This window comes from Oncorhynchus mykiss, chromosome 7 (assembly GCF_013265735.2).
Source record: "Oncorhynchus mykiss isolate Arlee chromosome 7, USDA_OmykA_1.1, whole genome shotgun sequence".
Classification (NCBI taxonomy): Eukaryota; Metazoa; Chordata; class Actinopteri; order Salmoniformes; family Salmonidae; genus Oncorhynchus; species Oncorhynchus mykiss.
In genome coordinates this window covers 82,767,897-82,785,083 of record NC_048571.1, presented here as the reverse complement: position 1 = coordinate 82,785,083, position 17,187 = coordinate 82,767,897, and the positions used below count along the sequence as shown (strand labels likewise).

The 17,187-nt window shown below is 42.9% G+C and overlaps 2 protein-coding genes across 2 annotated transcripts; both read right to left on the bottom strand.

The window, feature by feature from the left end:
• Positions 1 to 2,161: 2,161 nt before the first annotated feature.
• LOC110525199 (putative RNA-binding protein 15B) lies at positions 2,162 to 6,711 on the bottom strand. Its single transcript, XM_021605164.2, has one exon. It carries the CDS (start codon positions 6,260 to 6,262, stop codon positions 3,722 to 3,724), a length of 2,541 nt encoding a protein of 846 aa, XP_021460839.2. The 5' UTR covers positions 6,263 to 6,711; the 3' UTR covers positions 2,162 to 3,721.
• Positions 6,712 to 7,040: 329 nt separating this feature from the next.
• LOC110525202 (mesencephalic astrocyte-derived neurotrophic factor) lies at positions 7,041 to 11,307 on the bottom strand. Its single transcript, XM_021605169.2, has 4 exons — positions 11,057 to 11,307; positions 10,200 to 10,327; positions 9,928 to 10,069; positions 7,041 to 8,050 (listed from the first exon to the last, which is right to left on the bottom strand). Exons 1-4 carry the CDS (start codon positions 11,145 to 11,147, stop codon positions 7,866 to 7,868), a joined length of 546 nt encoding a protein of 181 aa, XP_021460844.1. The 5' UTR covers positions 11,148 to 11,307; the 3' UTR covers positions 7,041 to 7,865.
• Between the last annotated feature and the right edge of the window lie 5,880 nt (positions 11,308 to 17,187).

Genomic DNA, 17,187 nt, shown 5'->3' with positions numbered 1-17,187 from the left:
GCTACCCTGCCGCCCCAGGCACTCTGCATTGCATCGTGCTTAAGAACAGCCCTTAGCCGTGGTATATTGGCCATTTACCACACCTCCTCCGTCCTTAGTGGTTCATGAGAACGCACCAACATGCCACACACTGTTCAACCGTCTGCCTGTATAACAAGAAGCCATCGGATGCAAATTAAGAAAACAAAGGGATTTAAAAAGAGAATAAAACGTTTAATTTCATTTTTCATACATGTTGAAACAACAGAGAAAACAATCAAATGGATAGGTTGGTTTAAGTAAGTATACAAACCCCATTGAAAATGGGTAGTGTCCTACCATGTGACAAAGTCATGTAAATTGGTCAGCATCGCATAGTTCACAAAACAGAATAACAAAACAAACCATAGATCTCATTCTCTGTTGGTTGTCTAAAGAAACTTTGCATTCGGTAGTAGCGTCTAAAACCAGTCTCATGTAGTGACAAAGCCAGAGTCCCAAATGGAGACGTATTCCCTACGTACAGCACTACGGTTGACCAGGGCCCCACGCAGGCCTTAGGGTGCTGTTTGGGAAGCAAAAAAACACTTTTCATTTTAACTAACACCAGTCTGATGTTCTGTTCTCTTAACTAACACCAGTCTGATGTTCTGTTCTCTTAACTAACACCAGTCTGATGTTATGTTCTCTTAACTAACACCAGTCTGATGTTCTGTTCTCTTAACTAACACCAGTCTGATGTTCTGTTCTCTTAACTAACACCAGTCTGATGTTATGTTCTCTTAACTAACACCAGTCTGATGTTCTGTTCTCTTAACTAACACCAGTCTGATGTTCTGTTCTCTTAACTAACACCAGTCTGATGTTATGTTCTCTTAACTAACACCAGTCTGATGTTATGTTCTCTTAACTAACACCAGTCTGATGTTCTGTTCTCTTAACTAACACCAGTCTGATGTTCTGTTCTCTTAACTAACACCAGTCTGATGTTATGTTCTCTTAACTAACACCAGTCTGATGTTCTGTTCTCTTAACTAACACCAGTCTGATGTTCTGTTATCTTAACTAACACCAGTCTGATGTTATGTTCTCTTAACTAACACCAGTCTGATGTTATGTAGTGACAAAGACTTTTCATTTTAACTAACACCAGTCTGATGTTCTGTTATCTTAACTAACACCAGTCTGATGTTATGTAGTGACAAAGACTTTTCATTTTAACTAACACCAGTCTGATGTTATGTAGTGACAAAGACTTTTCATTTTAACTAACACCAGTCTGATGTTCTGTTATCTTAACTAACACCAGTCTGATGTTATGTAGTGACAAAGACTTTTCATTTTAACTAACACCAGTCTGATGTTATGTAGTGACAAAGACTTTTCATTTTAACTAACACCAGTCTGATGTTATGTTATCTTAAATAACACCAGTCTGATGTTCTGTTATCTTAACTAACACCAGTCTGATGTTCTGTTATCTTAACTAACACCAGTCTGATGTTATGTTCTCTTAACTAACACCAGTCTGATGTTATGTAGTGACAAAGACTTTTCATTTTAACTAACACCAGTCTGATGTTCTGTTATCTTAACTAACACCAGTCTGATGTTGTGTAGTGACAGACTTTTCATTTTAACTAACACCAGTCTGATGTTATGTAGTGACAAAGACTTTTCCTTTTAACTAACACCAGTCTGATGTTATGTTCTCTTAACTAACACCAGTCTGATGTTATGTAGTGACAAACACTTTTCATTTTAACTAACACCAGTCTGATATTCTGTTATCTTAACTAACACCAGTCTGATGTTATGTAGTGACAAAGACTTTTCCTTTTAACTAACACCAGTCTGATGTTCTGCTATCTTAAATAACACCAGTCTGATGTTCTGTTATCTTAACTAAACACCAGTCTGATGTTCTGTTCTCTTAACTAACACCAGTCTGATGTTCTGTTCTCTTAACTAACACCAGTCTGATGTTCTGTTCTCTTAACTAACACCAGTCTGATGTTCTGTTATCTTAAATAACACCAGTCTGATATTCTGTTATCTTAACTAACACCAGTCTGATGTTCTGTTATCTTAACTAACACCAGTCTGATGTTATGTAGTGACAAAGACTTTTCATTTTAACTAACACCAGTCTGATGTTATGTAGTGACAAACACTTTTCATTTTAACTAACACCAGTCTGATGTTCTGTTATCTTAACTAACACCAGTCTGATGTTATGTAGTGACAAACACTTTTCATTTTAACTAACACCAGTCTGATGTTCTGTTATCTTAACTAACACCAGTCTGATGTTATGTAGTGACAAACACTTTTCATTTTAACTAACACCAGTCTGATGTTCTGTTATCTTAACTAACACCAGTCTGATGTTATGTAGTGACAAACACTTTTCATTTTAACTAACACCAGTCTGATGTTCTGTTATCTTAACTAACACCAGTCTGATGTTATGTTATCTTAACTAACACCAGTCTGATGTTATGTAGTGACAAACACTTTTCATTTTAACTATTCTACTACTCAAGAGTTAGTCCATTCATTCCGGTGATGTTTTCTTCAAATAACCATTAAAATGGCCCAGTATGATTCAAACAGACAGACATGTTTAAAGCACCTAAACTAATAGATGAATAGAACACGTACTTCCGTGTTACAGCACACAGCTCAAAGACACAGCATGGAGAAATTGAACTGACTCCAACATATCAGTGGGTGCATTTCATTTGTATTGCATGTTTTGTGATTTAAAAAAAAAAAAAACAAACAGATGATTTAAATATATGGTAGAGGAAGCCCATTCTGCCTTACAACCGCATCAGTGTTGCATCAACAAGAGAGGACCGACAACCCTTTTCTCTAGTATGTCAAAATCATTCGCAAATAGGCTTTAGGCTCATTCAGTACATTAAAAAAATAAAATAAAAGAGCTAAAAAGAGCTAAACTAAACCAGCCATGAACTGTATACTACCACATCAGGACCAAGACCGAACCGTTAACAAATCATTTCTGTAGCTAAAACAATACTTCAAAACAACAACGGTTTAAAATCAATAGCCAGTAAATAGGAGTGGAACTTGACCACCGGTTGGAGGGTAAAATCTGTACAACAAAACAAACTTCCTGCATGCAACAGCCAATCAGAGCACACAATTCTCAAATGAAGGTGGAACTTCTGGAATGGTCAAATAAAAAGAACAAACATACAATCACATCATATGACACATAGTCCTGTTGTAGAAGAAGCCTTTAGATATACTGCCAGGTCAGTTTAGTTCCAATAAAATAAACAATCCCTCACTCAGTTGTAGTGTTTCACTTAAAAGAAATGCAGACAACATGTCTGTCCCGTCATACCTCCAGTATTTAAATACAAAGTCTGTCAGTATGTCTCAAAGGATCCCTTGCTTGGAGTGACAGCAGCTCAGTCTCTGTTTGTAGTGACACTGTCTGTGAGGGGCATAAGTTCCGTAGAGAGGGACATAGGAACCCCCCCCCCCCCCCCCCCCCCAGAGAGAGGATGAGGTGTCTGTCTATAACAGTTCAGTCCCTTTACACGAAAGTGAAACAGCCATTACCCCCCCACAGAGACAGAAAGTGGTGTTTTACTTAATTAGCTATTGACAATCACTACTATTTCCTTGCTCAGAGCTCAGTGTGTTGTTGACATGGGGAAATAAATGACAGCTAACACTATAGACAGAGAGGTGACGTCTGTCTTAGTTAGGCAGAGTCATAAACAATCACAACCACCAGGTGCTCTTCATCCAGATTCTCCAAAGTCCTGCGAGGGGTCTGGAGGAACTGCTGGGAAAAGTCACAGGGGGGGAAGGCGTACAGCATGCCCCCCTTTCCCCCCTCCTTAGCCCCACCTACAGGTAGACTGATCACTCCTGCAGCCTCCTTGTTCCTCAGGTAGGTGACCAGGTGACGAAGGAGTCTGATCTGTAGGCCTGGTTCAGGTGGAGGGGCCTCGCGGTCGATGGGGCCCTGGAGGGCCAGGAGAACAGCGTAGCCCTCGGAGCCACCATGCTTGATCCTCCTGGTGACCTCGTCCAGCCTGGTCTGGTCCATCCTCAGTCGCTGGGCGATCTTCAGCTGGGTCAGTTTCCCCTTGGCCTGGTGGTCCTTCATGACAGAGTGGAAGAACCCGGAGCCTCCCTCCAGCAGGTGCATGTTAGTGGGGAAGCAGGAGTTCTTCAGGGCGAAGTGACCGTGCCAGGCTTTGGTGAGGGTGGCAGCATACTCCGACAGCGTACTGAGTGTCTTAGGGTCTTTATTAGGCGTGTCAGACAATGTGTGGTTGTTGTCGCTCACATTTCTGTGGTTGCGGTCACGGTCGCGTTCCTTTTCCCTGTCCCCGCCGGTCTTCAGACCCCCACCCCGGTCCTCGTTGGAGTGGCGGCTGCTGTCGGGGCTCTGTCCCCTGGGCTCGGTGGTGGAGTCTGGGGCTCTGACCCTGGCTCTGTCTGGGCTGTCCTCTGGAGAGGCTGGTCCTCCTCCCCTCACCTTGGACCTGCCTCTCTCCTTCTCCTGAGAGGGACTGCAGCGTCTCCGTCTCTCCCCCCCAGCCCGCGCTGCGTCCCTCTCCTTCAGCCAGCGCTCTCGGCTGCGGCTCCGGGCTGCTCGGTCCCCCCGCCCTCCACGGGATCCCCCAAATGCTTCACCCACCCTACGCTCCAGGCTCTTGGTTGGGCTGGTGAACTCTCTGTCTCCCCTGTCCCTGTCCAGCAGAGCCCTCTCTCTCTCCCGCTGGGTGAACAGGGCGTGTGAGGGGGGCGAGCGGTCCCTGGCACGGAGCTCTCTCTCCAGGCTGCAGTCGCGGTGCCTCCCGCCGTAACCCTCTGGCAGCAAGTCCAGGTGGGCAGGCAGGGGCACAGGGGGCTGGTACCCTGCTGGGTAGCTACGAGGCAGGGGCTCCTCCGCCTTGGCGAAGTCCACCCTCAGCCTCCGCTCTGGGCCTCCCAGGGGGAAACCTCTCATCTGGGCACAGGCGGCCTGTGAGGCGTCCAAGCTTTCATACTGAATATAGGCAAAATTGTCCCCTTTCACATAGTCTATGTTTCGGATGCTGCCGAAGCGGTCAAACTCACGGGCTAGTGTTGCTAGGGAGTTGGTAGGGCCGAGGCCACCTACCCAGAGTCTCGTGGTGGGGTTGGCTTTACCGTAGCCAATCTTCACCGGGTTCCCACCGATCACGCGGCCCTGCATGGTTATCTTAGCCCGGTGAGCCATGTCTAAATTCTGGAACTTGAGGAAAGCGTAGGCTCCACCCTGACCGCGCGCCGGTCGTTTAATCACAACTTCCTCAATGATGCCGTACTTATCGAAGCCTCTCCTCAGCTCGCCCTCGGTGACGTTGTGATCCAGGTTGCCGATGAACAGGTTCCTGCACGCCCTCGCATCATCCTCTGGCTTTATGTCTTCGTGCTCGGGTACTGGCAGGCCGTATGGCCGCCCCCTCTCATCCAACATACCGTAGTAATCTAAGATCCTCTCCCTCTCTCTGCTCAGTCCCAACCCCTCTACAGGGTAGTGTCTCAGTGCTCGGATGTCTCTGATACTGCTAACTCCTGCCCCCGGGGAGAGGGACCTCTGTCTATAAGGGGGATATGAAGCGCCATGAATGGGAATGTAGCTCACATCCGGCGGCGTGCAGCTGCGACGACGGACGTACATGGGCTCTACTTTAAGGGGGCGATCATACAGCACTAACCTGGTCTTGGCATGCCTGGCCTCTTTAGCGTCTTCCGGGTGACGGAAATTCACGTACGCAACACGGCCCAGCTCTGGAGTGTGAGATAGTTTCACACTAACGTCCCCGAACTTTTTAAACTCGTGGAACAGTCCGTCTTCAACATGTTCGTCAGAAAGCACCGAGCCTAGATTGCTAATGAGCAACGATTTGTATTCCAGATTCCCCACCGCTCCCCCACGGGGGCCCAGTAGCTCGGTCACCGCTTTGCCTTTAGGCAGGGCGGCTGTAGTCCGGAGAGCGGGGCGGCCGATCAGACCGAGGTCGTGGTGTTGTTGTCGGTGGTGAAGTGGGTCTCCAGCGGCCCCGCGCTCCTCCCGAAGCCGCGTCTTTTCTCGTTCCCTGCTCCTGCTCCGAGCATGTTGCCTTCGGCTTTCAGCGAGCAGCAAGGCAAGAGGCGGGGGCGGTAGGTCCTCTCTCCGTGGCCCGTCTCGTTCCCGCTCTCTTTCCCGTATTCGTTTCGCTAAAGCCCGACTAGGACTGGAGTCCCTCCCGGCCTGTCGTTTCATTTTCAAACGATACCCAAACTTTTTAGCTAGGTAACGTTAGCTAGTTAGCCAGCCAGTGTCTGTAGAAACAATCCGGTCTGGAATACAATACCTCGATTTTCAATCAGACGTTGCACAAATACGGACGATTTACTAACTTGTAACTAATGTCCGCAACGTTGCGACTTTGCATGTATAGTGAATTAAAATGATAAACACATTTAAAAACATTATCAGAGAACCGACATCAACGCCGCCATCTTGGACAAAAGGAATGTGGCGTTCCGCCAATGGGAGGGGTTTGAGTCGACGTCGCGGGAGGGGTAGTGACGTGACATGGGACGCATATTGCCCAAACCTCAATTTTGCAAATAATATGCGACACAAATTACATAATTAGGCAGGATCATGTAAATGTAAACTGTATCGTGGAAACGTATACTGTGCCAACGTGAAATAAATGGTGCGTGTATTTCTGATGACTACAGCACATACACACTGCAAAATATCATGTTTCACATTGTCAACACGCCAACCTACTGGAATAGACTCGCAATAGATGACATTGATTCACAAAGACAATCAGATAGCTCAGTAGAAATTACCCTGCATCCGAGGGAAAAGTCAGACGAAGTTCCCTATTAGTCATACATTAATGTTTAGGCAGTTCTTCAGAAGCTCCCTGTGCAGTCACATTCAGGAAAAAAAAGCTGAGAGTCATAAGCTTTGGTAATGTAGTTAAGCCAGATAACTCAGTTGGTGTATTCAAGTATTCATACAAAATTAGATATACATCTGATCATGGCACTTGACACTGGGTTTTCATTTTTTAATGAAAAAGTAGAGCACAGTTGTAACAAACACTAGGTCTTACATGAAAGGTTCAGTGTGAAAGAACAGCACAAATTCCTTTCAAGTTGTCTTCTCATTTCTTTTCCCCTCCATCTTAAATTCTATTTCCTTTCCGGGGTGGCCACCCTTATCGATAGAGGTTTAGGGACAGTATGGGTGCAGGTACTTGTTCCAGCCAAGCAGTGTCACACCACAGTATCACAACTCAAGGTCTCGATATGCAAACTGATTAGTAGAATCAGGAACTTTACTTACTGCTTGCCTGGAATAAAATCCCTGCATCCACACTGTCTAGGACTCTCTGCCTAAAAGCTTGTCCATCCCTGTTCTATTTTATTAAACCGTTAATAATTAAAGTCAAATAAAGGCTATCCCTTCGAAAAAAGAAACTAAAAGGGCATGTACAGACTGTCGGGTGGTTCATATACCGCACAGCGAACATTTCACACCACAAAATAACCTCAGGGCCACCATGGCCCCTAGTGACAAAGTATCCCCCCCCAAATGGCACCCTATTCCCTACTTGGTTCACTATTTCTGACCAGGACCCAGAGCTCCGGTCAAAAGTAGTGCACTATATAGGAGAATAGGGTACTATTTGGGACACAGGGTGTCAAAGTTGAAGCGTGACCTAGGATCAGGTGGGTCCCGCCATTTCTCATCCATTATGATGTAAAAAAAAAAAAAGGCTAAACGGATCCTAGATCAGCACTCCTACTCCGAAACACTGAACACAAACCCAGGTCTGAATCCCCTCTTCCCCTCCATTCTGTTACAGATCAGTCCTTGCTTGGGCTGCGTTGGGGGCGTACTTGGGCATGAGTTCATTGATCTTGCGGATGAAGTCAGACTTTTCCGCACAGCCTTTACACGACTCTCCCCACTCCTCCAGGATCTTCTTTAAGTCCTTCACCTTCAGCTTCTTCAGGTCCACTGTGCTCAGATCCACCTGTTTGTCTGCAGGAAAGGGGAGGTAAAGATTACAGTGTAACGGAGTTGGATTCGTAACCTCACTCCTAAGCTTTAAACCTCACCACCCGCTACGCCAAACAGCTAGCTTTTCGGTGGTGTAACTGGCTAAGAGGGTTTCAGGAAGGTGGTCAGGTCTATGCGGCAGAGGATTCAAGATGGAGTAGCAGTAAACAAGCACAGTGACACCCGTTTGATATAAAAACCAATCAATAAAAAAAGGTCAAGAGACTGAAAACTATTCTATGCTCCAATGTGATTTACTGACAGCATGCAGAATGCAGAGGCATTTTCCACCTTCTATATAGAGCGAGAAGGATCACGTTTCACTGCCAGGGAAAACAGTCCCGCACGAACCTCTACAGACAGGCCATGGATACGGTAGTGACGTTCAAAATAGGTCCTGGTCCGTTTGTGTACATACTGTAAATAGATTGTACAATATAGGTCCAAACCCTGCCTGCATACACCAGCGTGTTTAGACTATGAGCCACAAACAATTAGCCACTGGAATTGTGAATGCTGTAAAGAACAATATTGGCTAAACGTTTTGTAGTAGTCTCACGAGACTGTAACAATGGAGAAAACAGGTAATAGTAGAAATATCCCGTGTGGCTCAGTAGGTAAAGCACAGTGTTTGTAATGCCAGAGTTGTGGGTTCGATTCCCACGGGGGACCTGGAAGAAAGATGTATACACTCAAGTCGCTCTGGATACAAATATTTTTTACACTGAACTAAAATATCAAATGCAACACGTTGTGTGTTGGTCCCATGTTTCGAGAGCTGAAATAAAATATCACTGAAAATGTTCCATATGCACAAAAAACGTATTTCTATCAAATTGTGCACAAATGTGTTTACATCCCTGTTAGTGAGCATTTCTCCTTTGTCAAGATAATCCATCCACCTGACAGGTGTGGCATATCAAGAGGCTGATTAAACAGCATGATCATTACACAGGTGCACCTTGTGCTGGGGGAAATAAAAGGCCACTAAAATGTGCAGTTTTGTCACACAACATAATGCCACAGATGTCTAAAGTTGAAGGAGTGTCCAATTGTTGCTAGAGCATTGAATGTTAATTTCTCCAATAATACATTCTAGGGAGGGGCTGTACAGTCATTGCTTTTGTCCAATCACAATGCAACTTAGGTTTTGGGTTACACAGCTACGAGGTGAAAAAGGCAATGCTTGTGGAATGTACAGTGTACAGTCGTTTTAGAGAATTTGGCAGTATGTCCAACCGGCCTCACGACCTCAGAACACGTGCATGGCGTTGTGTGGGCGAGCGGTTTGCTGATGTCAACGTTGTTAAACAGAGTCCCCCCTGGTCGCAGTGGGGTTATGGTATGGGCAGGCATAAGCTATGGACAATGAAGGCAATTGCATTTTAAAAAATAAATACAATTGATGGCAATTTGAATGCACAGAGATGCCGTAACAAGACCCTGAGGTCCATTGTCATGCCATTCATCACCTCATGTTTCAGCATGATACTGCACTGCCCCATGTCGCAAAGATCTGTACACAATTCCTGGAAGCTGAAAATGTCCCAGTTCTTCAACCGCCTGCATAGTAGCGGTTAGAGCATGGTGGCAGTAACAGAAAGATAGCTGGTTCGAATACCCAAGCCGCATACTAGGTAATGTGCGATGGGTCCACCTGGGAGGCAGGTAGCCTAGTGGTTCGAGCCTTGAGCCAGGTTTGAATAACCGCACAGACAAGGTGAAAAATCTGGTGATGTCCCTTTGAGCAAGGCACTTAAGCATAATTTGCTACAGGGGCACTCTACTATGGCTGACCCTCTAAAATAACACTTCACTTATCCAGTGTATGTGACAATACTTTTTTTTTATTTTTTTACCATATTTCAGTTCACAGATCTGACTGTCCTTCTTCTTTAGTTTCTCACAGATCTTGTCCACTGGTGTGTGGTAGCTCAGGGGCTTGGAGATCTCGTTGAGGATTTTGGTGGCTGCATCATTTGTTCCACCAATGTAGTAACACTAGGGTACAGTAGGAAGAAAAATAACAGCAATGAATCAACAAACCCAGTGGATAATCTGGATAGGACACAATGTAACTACTTAAATCGACTTCCATTCAACAAAAAAAAGATTAGCCTAAATCACTTACAAAGCGGTTTTCCTTGCCCTTGGCATCTTTGCAGGTTTTGACGAGGTCCTTCTCGATGTCTGCGCTGGTGAATTTAACATGATTGTCTTGCAATGACTGGTAGAACCGACCCAGGAAGCTCACGCACACTGAAAGGCAAAATAACAAGGCAGATTGTAAAGTGGTGACACATCAGGACTTACGCATTACCTTATAGACTAGCTAAACTTATAAAAACATTTAATCTAATGATAATCTATACCAGAAATACATAACTCCAGTTGTTGTGGACATATGGGGCATATGGGTGACACCAGGATTTAGGCCTACAAACCTATGAATTATGTTCTGGTCAGTCTATGTTATGATACGTATGGATAAGCCTGACCAAATATATTTAAGTATAATCAGCCATCACATCTAAGATAAGAAAAATAACTTGATGAAGGTCTCAAGAAGCACATTATCTCACCAACTGAAACCACATGCAGCAACTTAACTGACTTGTCTGGTCAAAGAAAGAAAAAGCATGAATATTATTATTTTTAAATAAATACTTGCCTGTGGCACAAGGCAAGCCTTTGATAAGCAATTAGCTATATGACTCTTCATTGACAAGTACTAGCTAAGCTAGCCAGATACAGCAAACTACAACACTTAAAAAAAAAAAACACTTAAATTCAAGAGAACACATTGAAAATATATCTTAGCTTTTGTATCTAGCAAGACAAAATCCATTTGATGAAGATGGTTGTACAGCTCCATGAATTATCAGTCATAGGTTTCACAACATACGTTGCCATAACACTTAGCTACTAATAACTATATCCATAGTTACAGTGACGTGATATATATATATATAAGACAAACCAACCCACCTTCACACTCCCCATCTTTCAAAGCGTCGCTACTACTCGGTACCAACGCTAGCGCCGCGAGGGCGACCGACAAACTACTCAAACACAACATTTTACGATGAATAACGTATTCTATTTTTAGCTAGTTAGATGTAAACGTAACGATACAAAACTATTAAGCTACAAATGACAGCTACACATGAGCCTCCAGAGTCGACACCGGTAAAGTGAGCACGCAATGTCCTGATTCTGCGAAGCTTCCTGCTAAACACGTAAACCTATGCAGGATTCCCATTGGTTCTCATTTTACTTTCTAGAACGCGATTGGTTTGTTTCCTGAAACGTTCCACGCACATTTCTCTGATTGGCTACGTGCTCTTCGTTCCGGGGACATCGTCCAGTTGGCGCCATGCGATTGGATTAGAGCTCTGTATGTTAATTTAAAGCAGAGATCTATGTATAATGACGAGATGCTCATGTCTCCACCCTAACAATGGGTGTCTTCCCAAAGGCGAAAAGGCAGACGAAAAGGTTCAAAATACGCCCATAGAAACGCATTGGTTTTATGTTGGACCGATTTTGACGAGAATGAAACCTTTCGTTTGGCCTCTTCCTCTCTGTTGACGGTCATAACTGATCATTTCCGGTAGAAACATCGGGCATAGAACAGAAAGTGACTGCTCTTTATTCATTGGGATAATGCTGCCTGTGTACATTTATATAATATGATTTAATACAGGTAATGTAATAGAAAGCACAATAATATGGTCTCCTCTCTGGTTTAGGCTGTTTCACAAGATGTTGGTGTAAATAAGGCAACCACACATTTATGCTGCGTTCAAATACTAGTCGGAACTAGGTTGTAGTTGCGAACTGGTTGTCGTTATTCACGTGCCGCAGTCAACCTGTCAGCAAGTAAGATATTTTAGAGTTTTCCTGGTTCCGGCTAGCCATTGAACGCGCCACAAGCTGTGTCTTCGTCCCTGTATCACAGACAGAACAGGGAAACCCGATTTTGATAAACTCCCAATATCTACTGAGTGAAATACCACAGCGTGCCATCACAGCAGCAAGATTTCTGACCTGTTGCCACAAGAAAAGGGCAACCAGTGAAGAACAAACAACATTATAAATACAACCCATATTTATGCTTATTTATTTTCCCTTTTGTACTTTAACCATTTGTACATCTTTACAACACTCTATATATACATAATATGACATTTGTAATGTCTTTATTTCTTTGGTACTGTTGTGAGTGTAATGTTTACTGTTCAGTTTATTGTTTATATCACTTGTGTTTATTATCTACTTCATTTGCTTTGGCAACGTTAACATATGTTTCCCATTCTAATAAAGCCCGATGAATTGAATTGACAAGGAGCGAGATGTTTCACCGGATGTATACATCTGAAGAGTCCGGTTTAATTTCCACTCCCCACCAAATATGGCGAGGAGAGGAAAACCAGCGGCCGGCAGTGGGAGAGTTCGAAGCGACATGGAACTGGGCCGACATTCTGCAATATTTGTCATAGATGAAACATCTGATATCAATACAGTTTTCTGTTCCCAAAACAATCATCTTTTGCTGAACAGATTGGACTAAGTTTTGTAGACTTTACCCTTTGCCAAAATATCTAAAGTTGTTTAGTAGTGCGAGGGCGAATTGAGTCATTGCACACTCGCACTTCTAGCGAAACTATACAAAATACTAGCTGGAACGCGCCATTAGGATGTCTGTCCACTATGATTCATTTGCTCCCATTGGAAACAACAGGCTGTGGTTTATCCTGAGTGTTGTAAAAATCTGTGGTGGTACTAAACAGCATATTAAATTACCTTAGCAATGTAGAAGTTTAGTTAAAGAACCCCAAACAAAAGTAGTTAAAATGATGAAATGATACATTTACAGTATAAACAAATGCTAGGATAATGACCTAGTTGTGTATTTTCCCATCACTATAACAACTGATAAATAATGACAAGTTGGAAGCAGCAGTGAGTCAATAAAACATGATATTTAATGTTAGGCATTAATAATAATTAATAAATTCCACATCACAGTAGTTGAAGTGAGTAGGAAAAAAAGTGTGTATGTATTTACATCTAAAATCCACATCACAGTTGATTCATGCTAACACAATATATACAATAAATTACTTTTAGAGTAATGAAAGGTTTTGTATTCCGTAAGAGTGACAGAAGTAGAACGTATCTCGCTAACTGTCCAGAATTGATGCAAAACACACAAAAATAATCATCAAAATAATTAGGCAAAGTGAAATAAGTCACGTTTTTTGTATGTTTTTGTCTAGTTTTTCTATGTTTTGAAAACACATTTACATCAGAAAGTACAAGGCAGACAAATTAATAATCACAATCTTTACATGGTTTGCCCTTTTGTAGCCTTATAAATACACCGTGTTGTCATGGTTATTTAAAGACAATAGAGAAGAGCCTGACAAGGTGGTCTGGAGGTAAAGACTTGAAATGATTTCAGAAATGTTTTGTACCCCCATTTGTATGCCTCATTTGCAACGTGTGCCGCCATTGTACCCCCCCCCAACCTAGATCCTACTGCAGTTTTCTATATTTACAAAGAACAACTGAAAAAATAAACACTTTCATGAGTTCCGTTCTTGCTTCCTATTCCACTCAACTGTCTCCATTTTTTTATTTAACTTTTATTTTACATTGGCCCTGACTTGCCACAAAGTAAGACTGAACAACCGTTTATTCATATTAAATGATAGGCTACACATAATCAAATACTCTGTACCCAGTTCCCAGAACAGTGTGTCATTCTGCTGGATATACTCAATATACTAGACACAAATCAATTGTAATGTGTGTGTTTGAAAGTCAAGTGTGTATGGAATAATTGTTTGAGTAGAAAACAATAATGGAATTTCTACTGAACAAAAAAAATAAATGCAACATGTAAAGTGTTGGTCCCATGTTTCATGAGCTGAAATAAAAAATCCTAGACATTTAGCATAAGCTGATTTCTCTAATTGTGTTTAAACAAATATGTTTACTTCCATGTTAGTGAGCATTTATCCTTTGCCAAGATAATCCATCCACCTGACAGGTGTGGCATATCAAGAAGCTGATTAAATAGCATGATCATTACACAGGTGCCAAGCTGCCTCCACTGTTGTTGAGGACTATTTCTGTCTGTAATAAAGCAACTTTGTGGGGGAAAACTTATTTTGATTGGCTTGGCCTGGTTCCCCAGTGGGAGGGTCTGACTGCCAAGTGGGTGGGCCTATGTCCTCCCAGGCCCACCCATGGCTGCACCCCTGCCCAGTCATCTAAACTCCATAGATTAGGGCCTAATGAATTTAAGTTGACACATTTCCCTGTATGAACTGTAACGCAGCAAAAGCTTTGAAATTGTTGCATGTTGCGTTCATATTTTTGTTCAGTATATATATACAGTGGGGCAAAAAAAGTATTTAGTCAGCCACCAATTGTGCAAGTTCTCCCACTTAAAAAGATGAGAGAGGCCTGTAATTTTCATCATAGGTACACTCCAACTATGACAGACAAAATGAGAAGAAAAAAAATTCAGAAAATCACATTGTAGGATTTTTAATGAATTTATTTACAAATTATGGTGGAAAATAAGTATTTGGTCAATAACAAAAGTTTATCTCAATACTTTGTTATATACCCTTTGTTGGCAATGACAGAGGTCAAACGTTTTCTGTAAGTCTATTATCTGTCATAGTTGAAGTGTACCTACGAGGAAAATTACAGGCCTCTCTCATCTTTTTAAGTGGGAGAACTTGCACAATTGGTGGCTGACTAAATACTTTTTTTGCCCCACTGTATATATATGTGTGTGTGTATTTATAGAAATAAATCAAATACATTGAGAGCCTGCATAAGGTCATAGGTCATATGCATAACATATTCCTTCTTCATATCCTCTGATCTTATTGAGATAAAATAATAATGAATGAAAGTATGCTATTATCATCTTTCAATTATTTACATTTGTGATTTGAAAAGTTCAGCAACACAGCTCATAGAGATACAGCTTGCCTATCGTAACTGATAAGTGTTACAGCGGTTTTGCGTTAGCCACGAACACCCGCTCAAATAAAACCACTTCTCCACACCACACATCCATCATGTCATTCAACCAGTTTGCAGTAGTGTTCCGAGGTTTTTTGCCCTTGTCATGTATATTAGTAGCATACCCCTCCTCTTATACTTAGACTGATGATTCATCTTAGTAGATCAGGAGTGGCAGGCCAGGAGGTGAAAGTGGGTGAGCCCTGCCGACGAGGGGACCCCGGTCAAAAGTAGGGGACTACAGTAGGGGACTACAGCTCTATAGGCTCCGGTCAAAAGTAGCACACATCATAGGGAATAGGTTGTCATTTCAGGGGCAGTGGGAGAGTGAGTGCACCTATTTGCCGACTAGACTATGTGAGGGGGCTGATTAAGGGGGCTGATTAAGTATGACTGCTCTTAGGGGATTCAATCAAGTATCCCACCTCATTACAGGTCCTCCCTCGGTCTGTCCGAACCTGGAAGGAAGCCAGCTGGTGTGTGTGTGTGTGTGTATGTGTGTGTGTAAGTCCTTCTCACAGGACAATGGATAACCTTCCAGGTGCATTTTCAACACTTCCTTCTCTTGAGCTTGAGTTCCATCATCACAAAGAGTACAATCATCACATAACGGACACGAAACAGCCATAGACCGGACAGTAGTAGTGTGTGACATTGCTTTTGACTTGGTTCAAGTGTTATATCATGTGTTCCGATATCATATACGTTCTCTATTAAATACATATAAACATTAGAAAATAAATTAAATTCAGTCGATTCACTTCAAAATAAAAGTCCTTCTACATAAGGAGGCCTGCACCTATACCCCCATTACTTAGAGTAGTCTATACTGTATGTAGCCATGTCCCTTCTGAGACGAGGGGAAAGTACAGGATGGAAACCCCCCCCCCCCCACTGTGAAGGAGAACATTAGGACATGAGAGCCACCGTCAAAAGAAAATACAAATAAGAAAACGTTCTCAAGATCGGATGGTAGAATTGAAGCCAGTCTAGAGTATCTACACACACACACACACACACACACACAGACAGAAACACACACACACACACACACACACACACACACACACACACACACACACACACACACACACACACACACACACACACACACACACACACACACACAGAAACACACACACACACACACACACACACACACACACACACACACACACACACACACACACAGACAGAAACACACACACACACACACACACACAGACAGAAACACACACACACACACACACACACACACAGACAGAAACACACACACACACACACAGACAGAAACACACACACACACACACACAGACAGAAACACACACACACACGCAGAAACACACACACACACACACAGAAACACACACACACACACACACACACACACACACACACACACACAGAAACACACACACACACACACACAGAAACACACACACATTGAAAAACACACTTCCTGTAACCGTCTCGTTAATAATAATGCCTCTTGAAAAAGGTCAATGGTCAATGGAAGCTGTCGTACCTCTATCAGCTACAAGTCCAACATTTTGTACTATGGTAATGATATACAATAATGTTAATAAAATTTAAAAAAACAACAAATGTATTTACACAGGTGAGAGAAAGACAGTCTTATAAATAATGAGAAACAAATACCCCACTTCATGGTTATCAAATCTCCCCTTTCAGCTATCCAAAACAACAGACCTTAGGCCTACTGTATTGAGAGAGAGAGAGAGAGAGAGACAGAAAGAGACAGACAGACAGACAGAGAGACAGACAGAAAGAGAGAGAGAGACAGAAAGAGAGAGAGAGACAGACAGAAAGAGAGAGAGAGACACAGACAGACAGACAGACAGACAGACAGACAGACAGACAGACAGACAGACAGACAGACAGACAGACAGAAAGACAGACACACATCTGAACAACAAGCTGGAAGAAGAAAGGAATTGGATGTGGAGCAGGCTCTGATCCAGGATCTGTGTCTGTGAAGCACCAGCAGTGTTGTCACAAAGCATATCAGAACACAAGGCAGATACAGGAGAGAGTCATTGGAGTGTCTC

What these genes read in the sequence shown, in the direction of transcription:
- LOC110525199 (XM_021605164.2), bottom strand. Translation starts at nt 6,262, where the DNA reads ATGAAACGACAGGCCGGGAGGGACTCCAGTCCTAGTCGGGCTTTAGCG.
- LOC110525202 (XM_021605169.2), bottom strand. Translation starts at nt 11,147, where the DNA reads ATGTTGTGTTTGAGTAGTTTGTCGGTCGCCCTCGCGGCGCTAGCGTTG. An exon ending in GAAAGATGGGGAGTGTGAAG is followed by an intron (nt 10,328 to 11,056) that starts GTGGGTTGGTTT and finishes TTTGCCTTTCAG; the next exon opens with TGTGCGTGAGCTTCCTGGGT. An exon ending in GATCTGTGAACTGAAATATG is followed by an intron (nt 8,051 to 9,927) that starts GTAAAAAAATAA and finishes CCTTTCCTGCAG; the next exon opens with ACAAACAGGTGGATCTGAGC.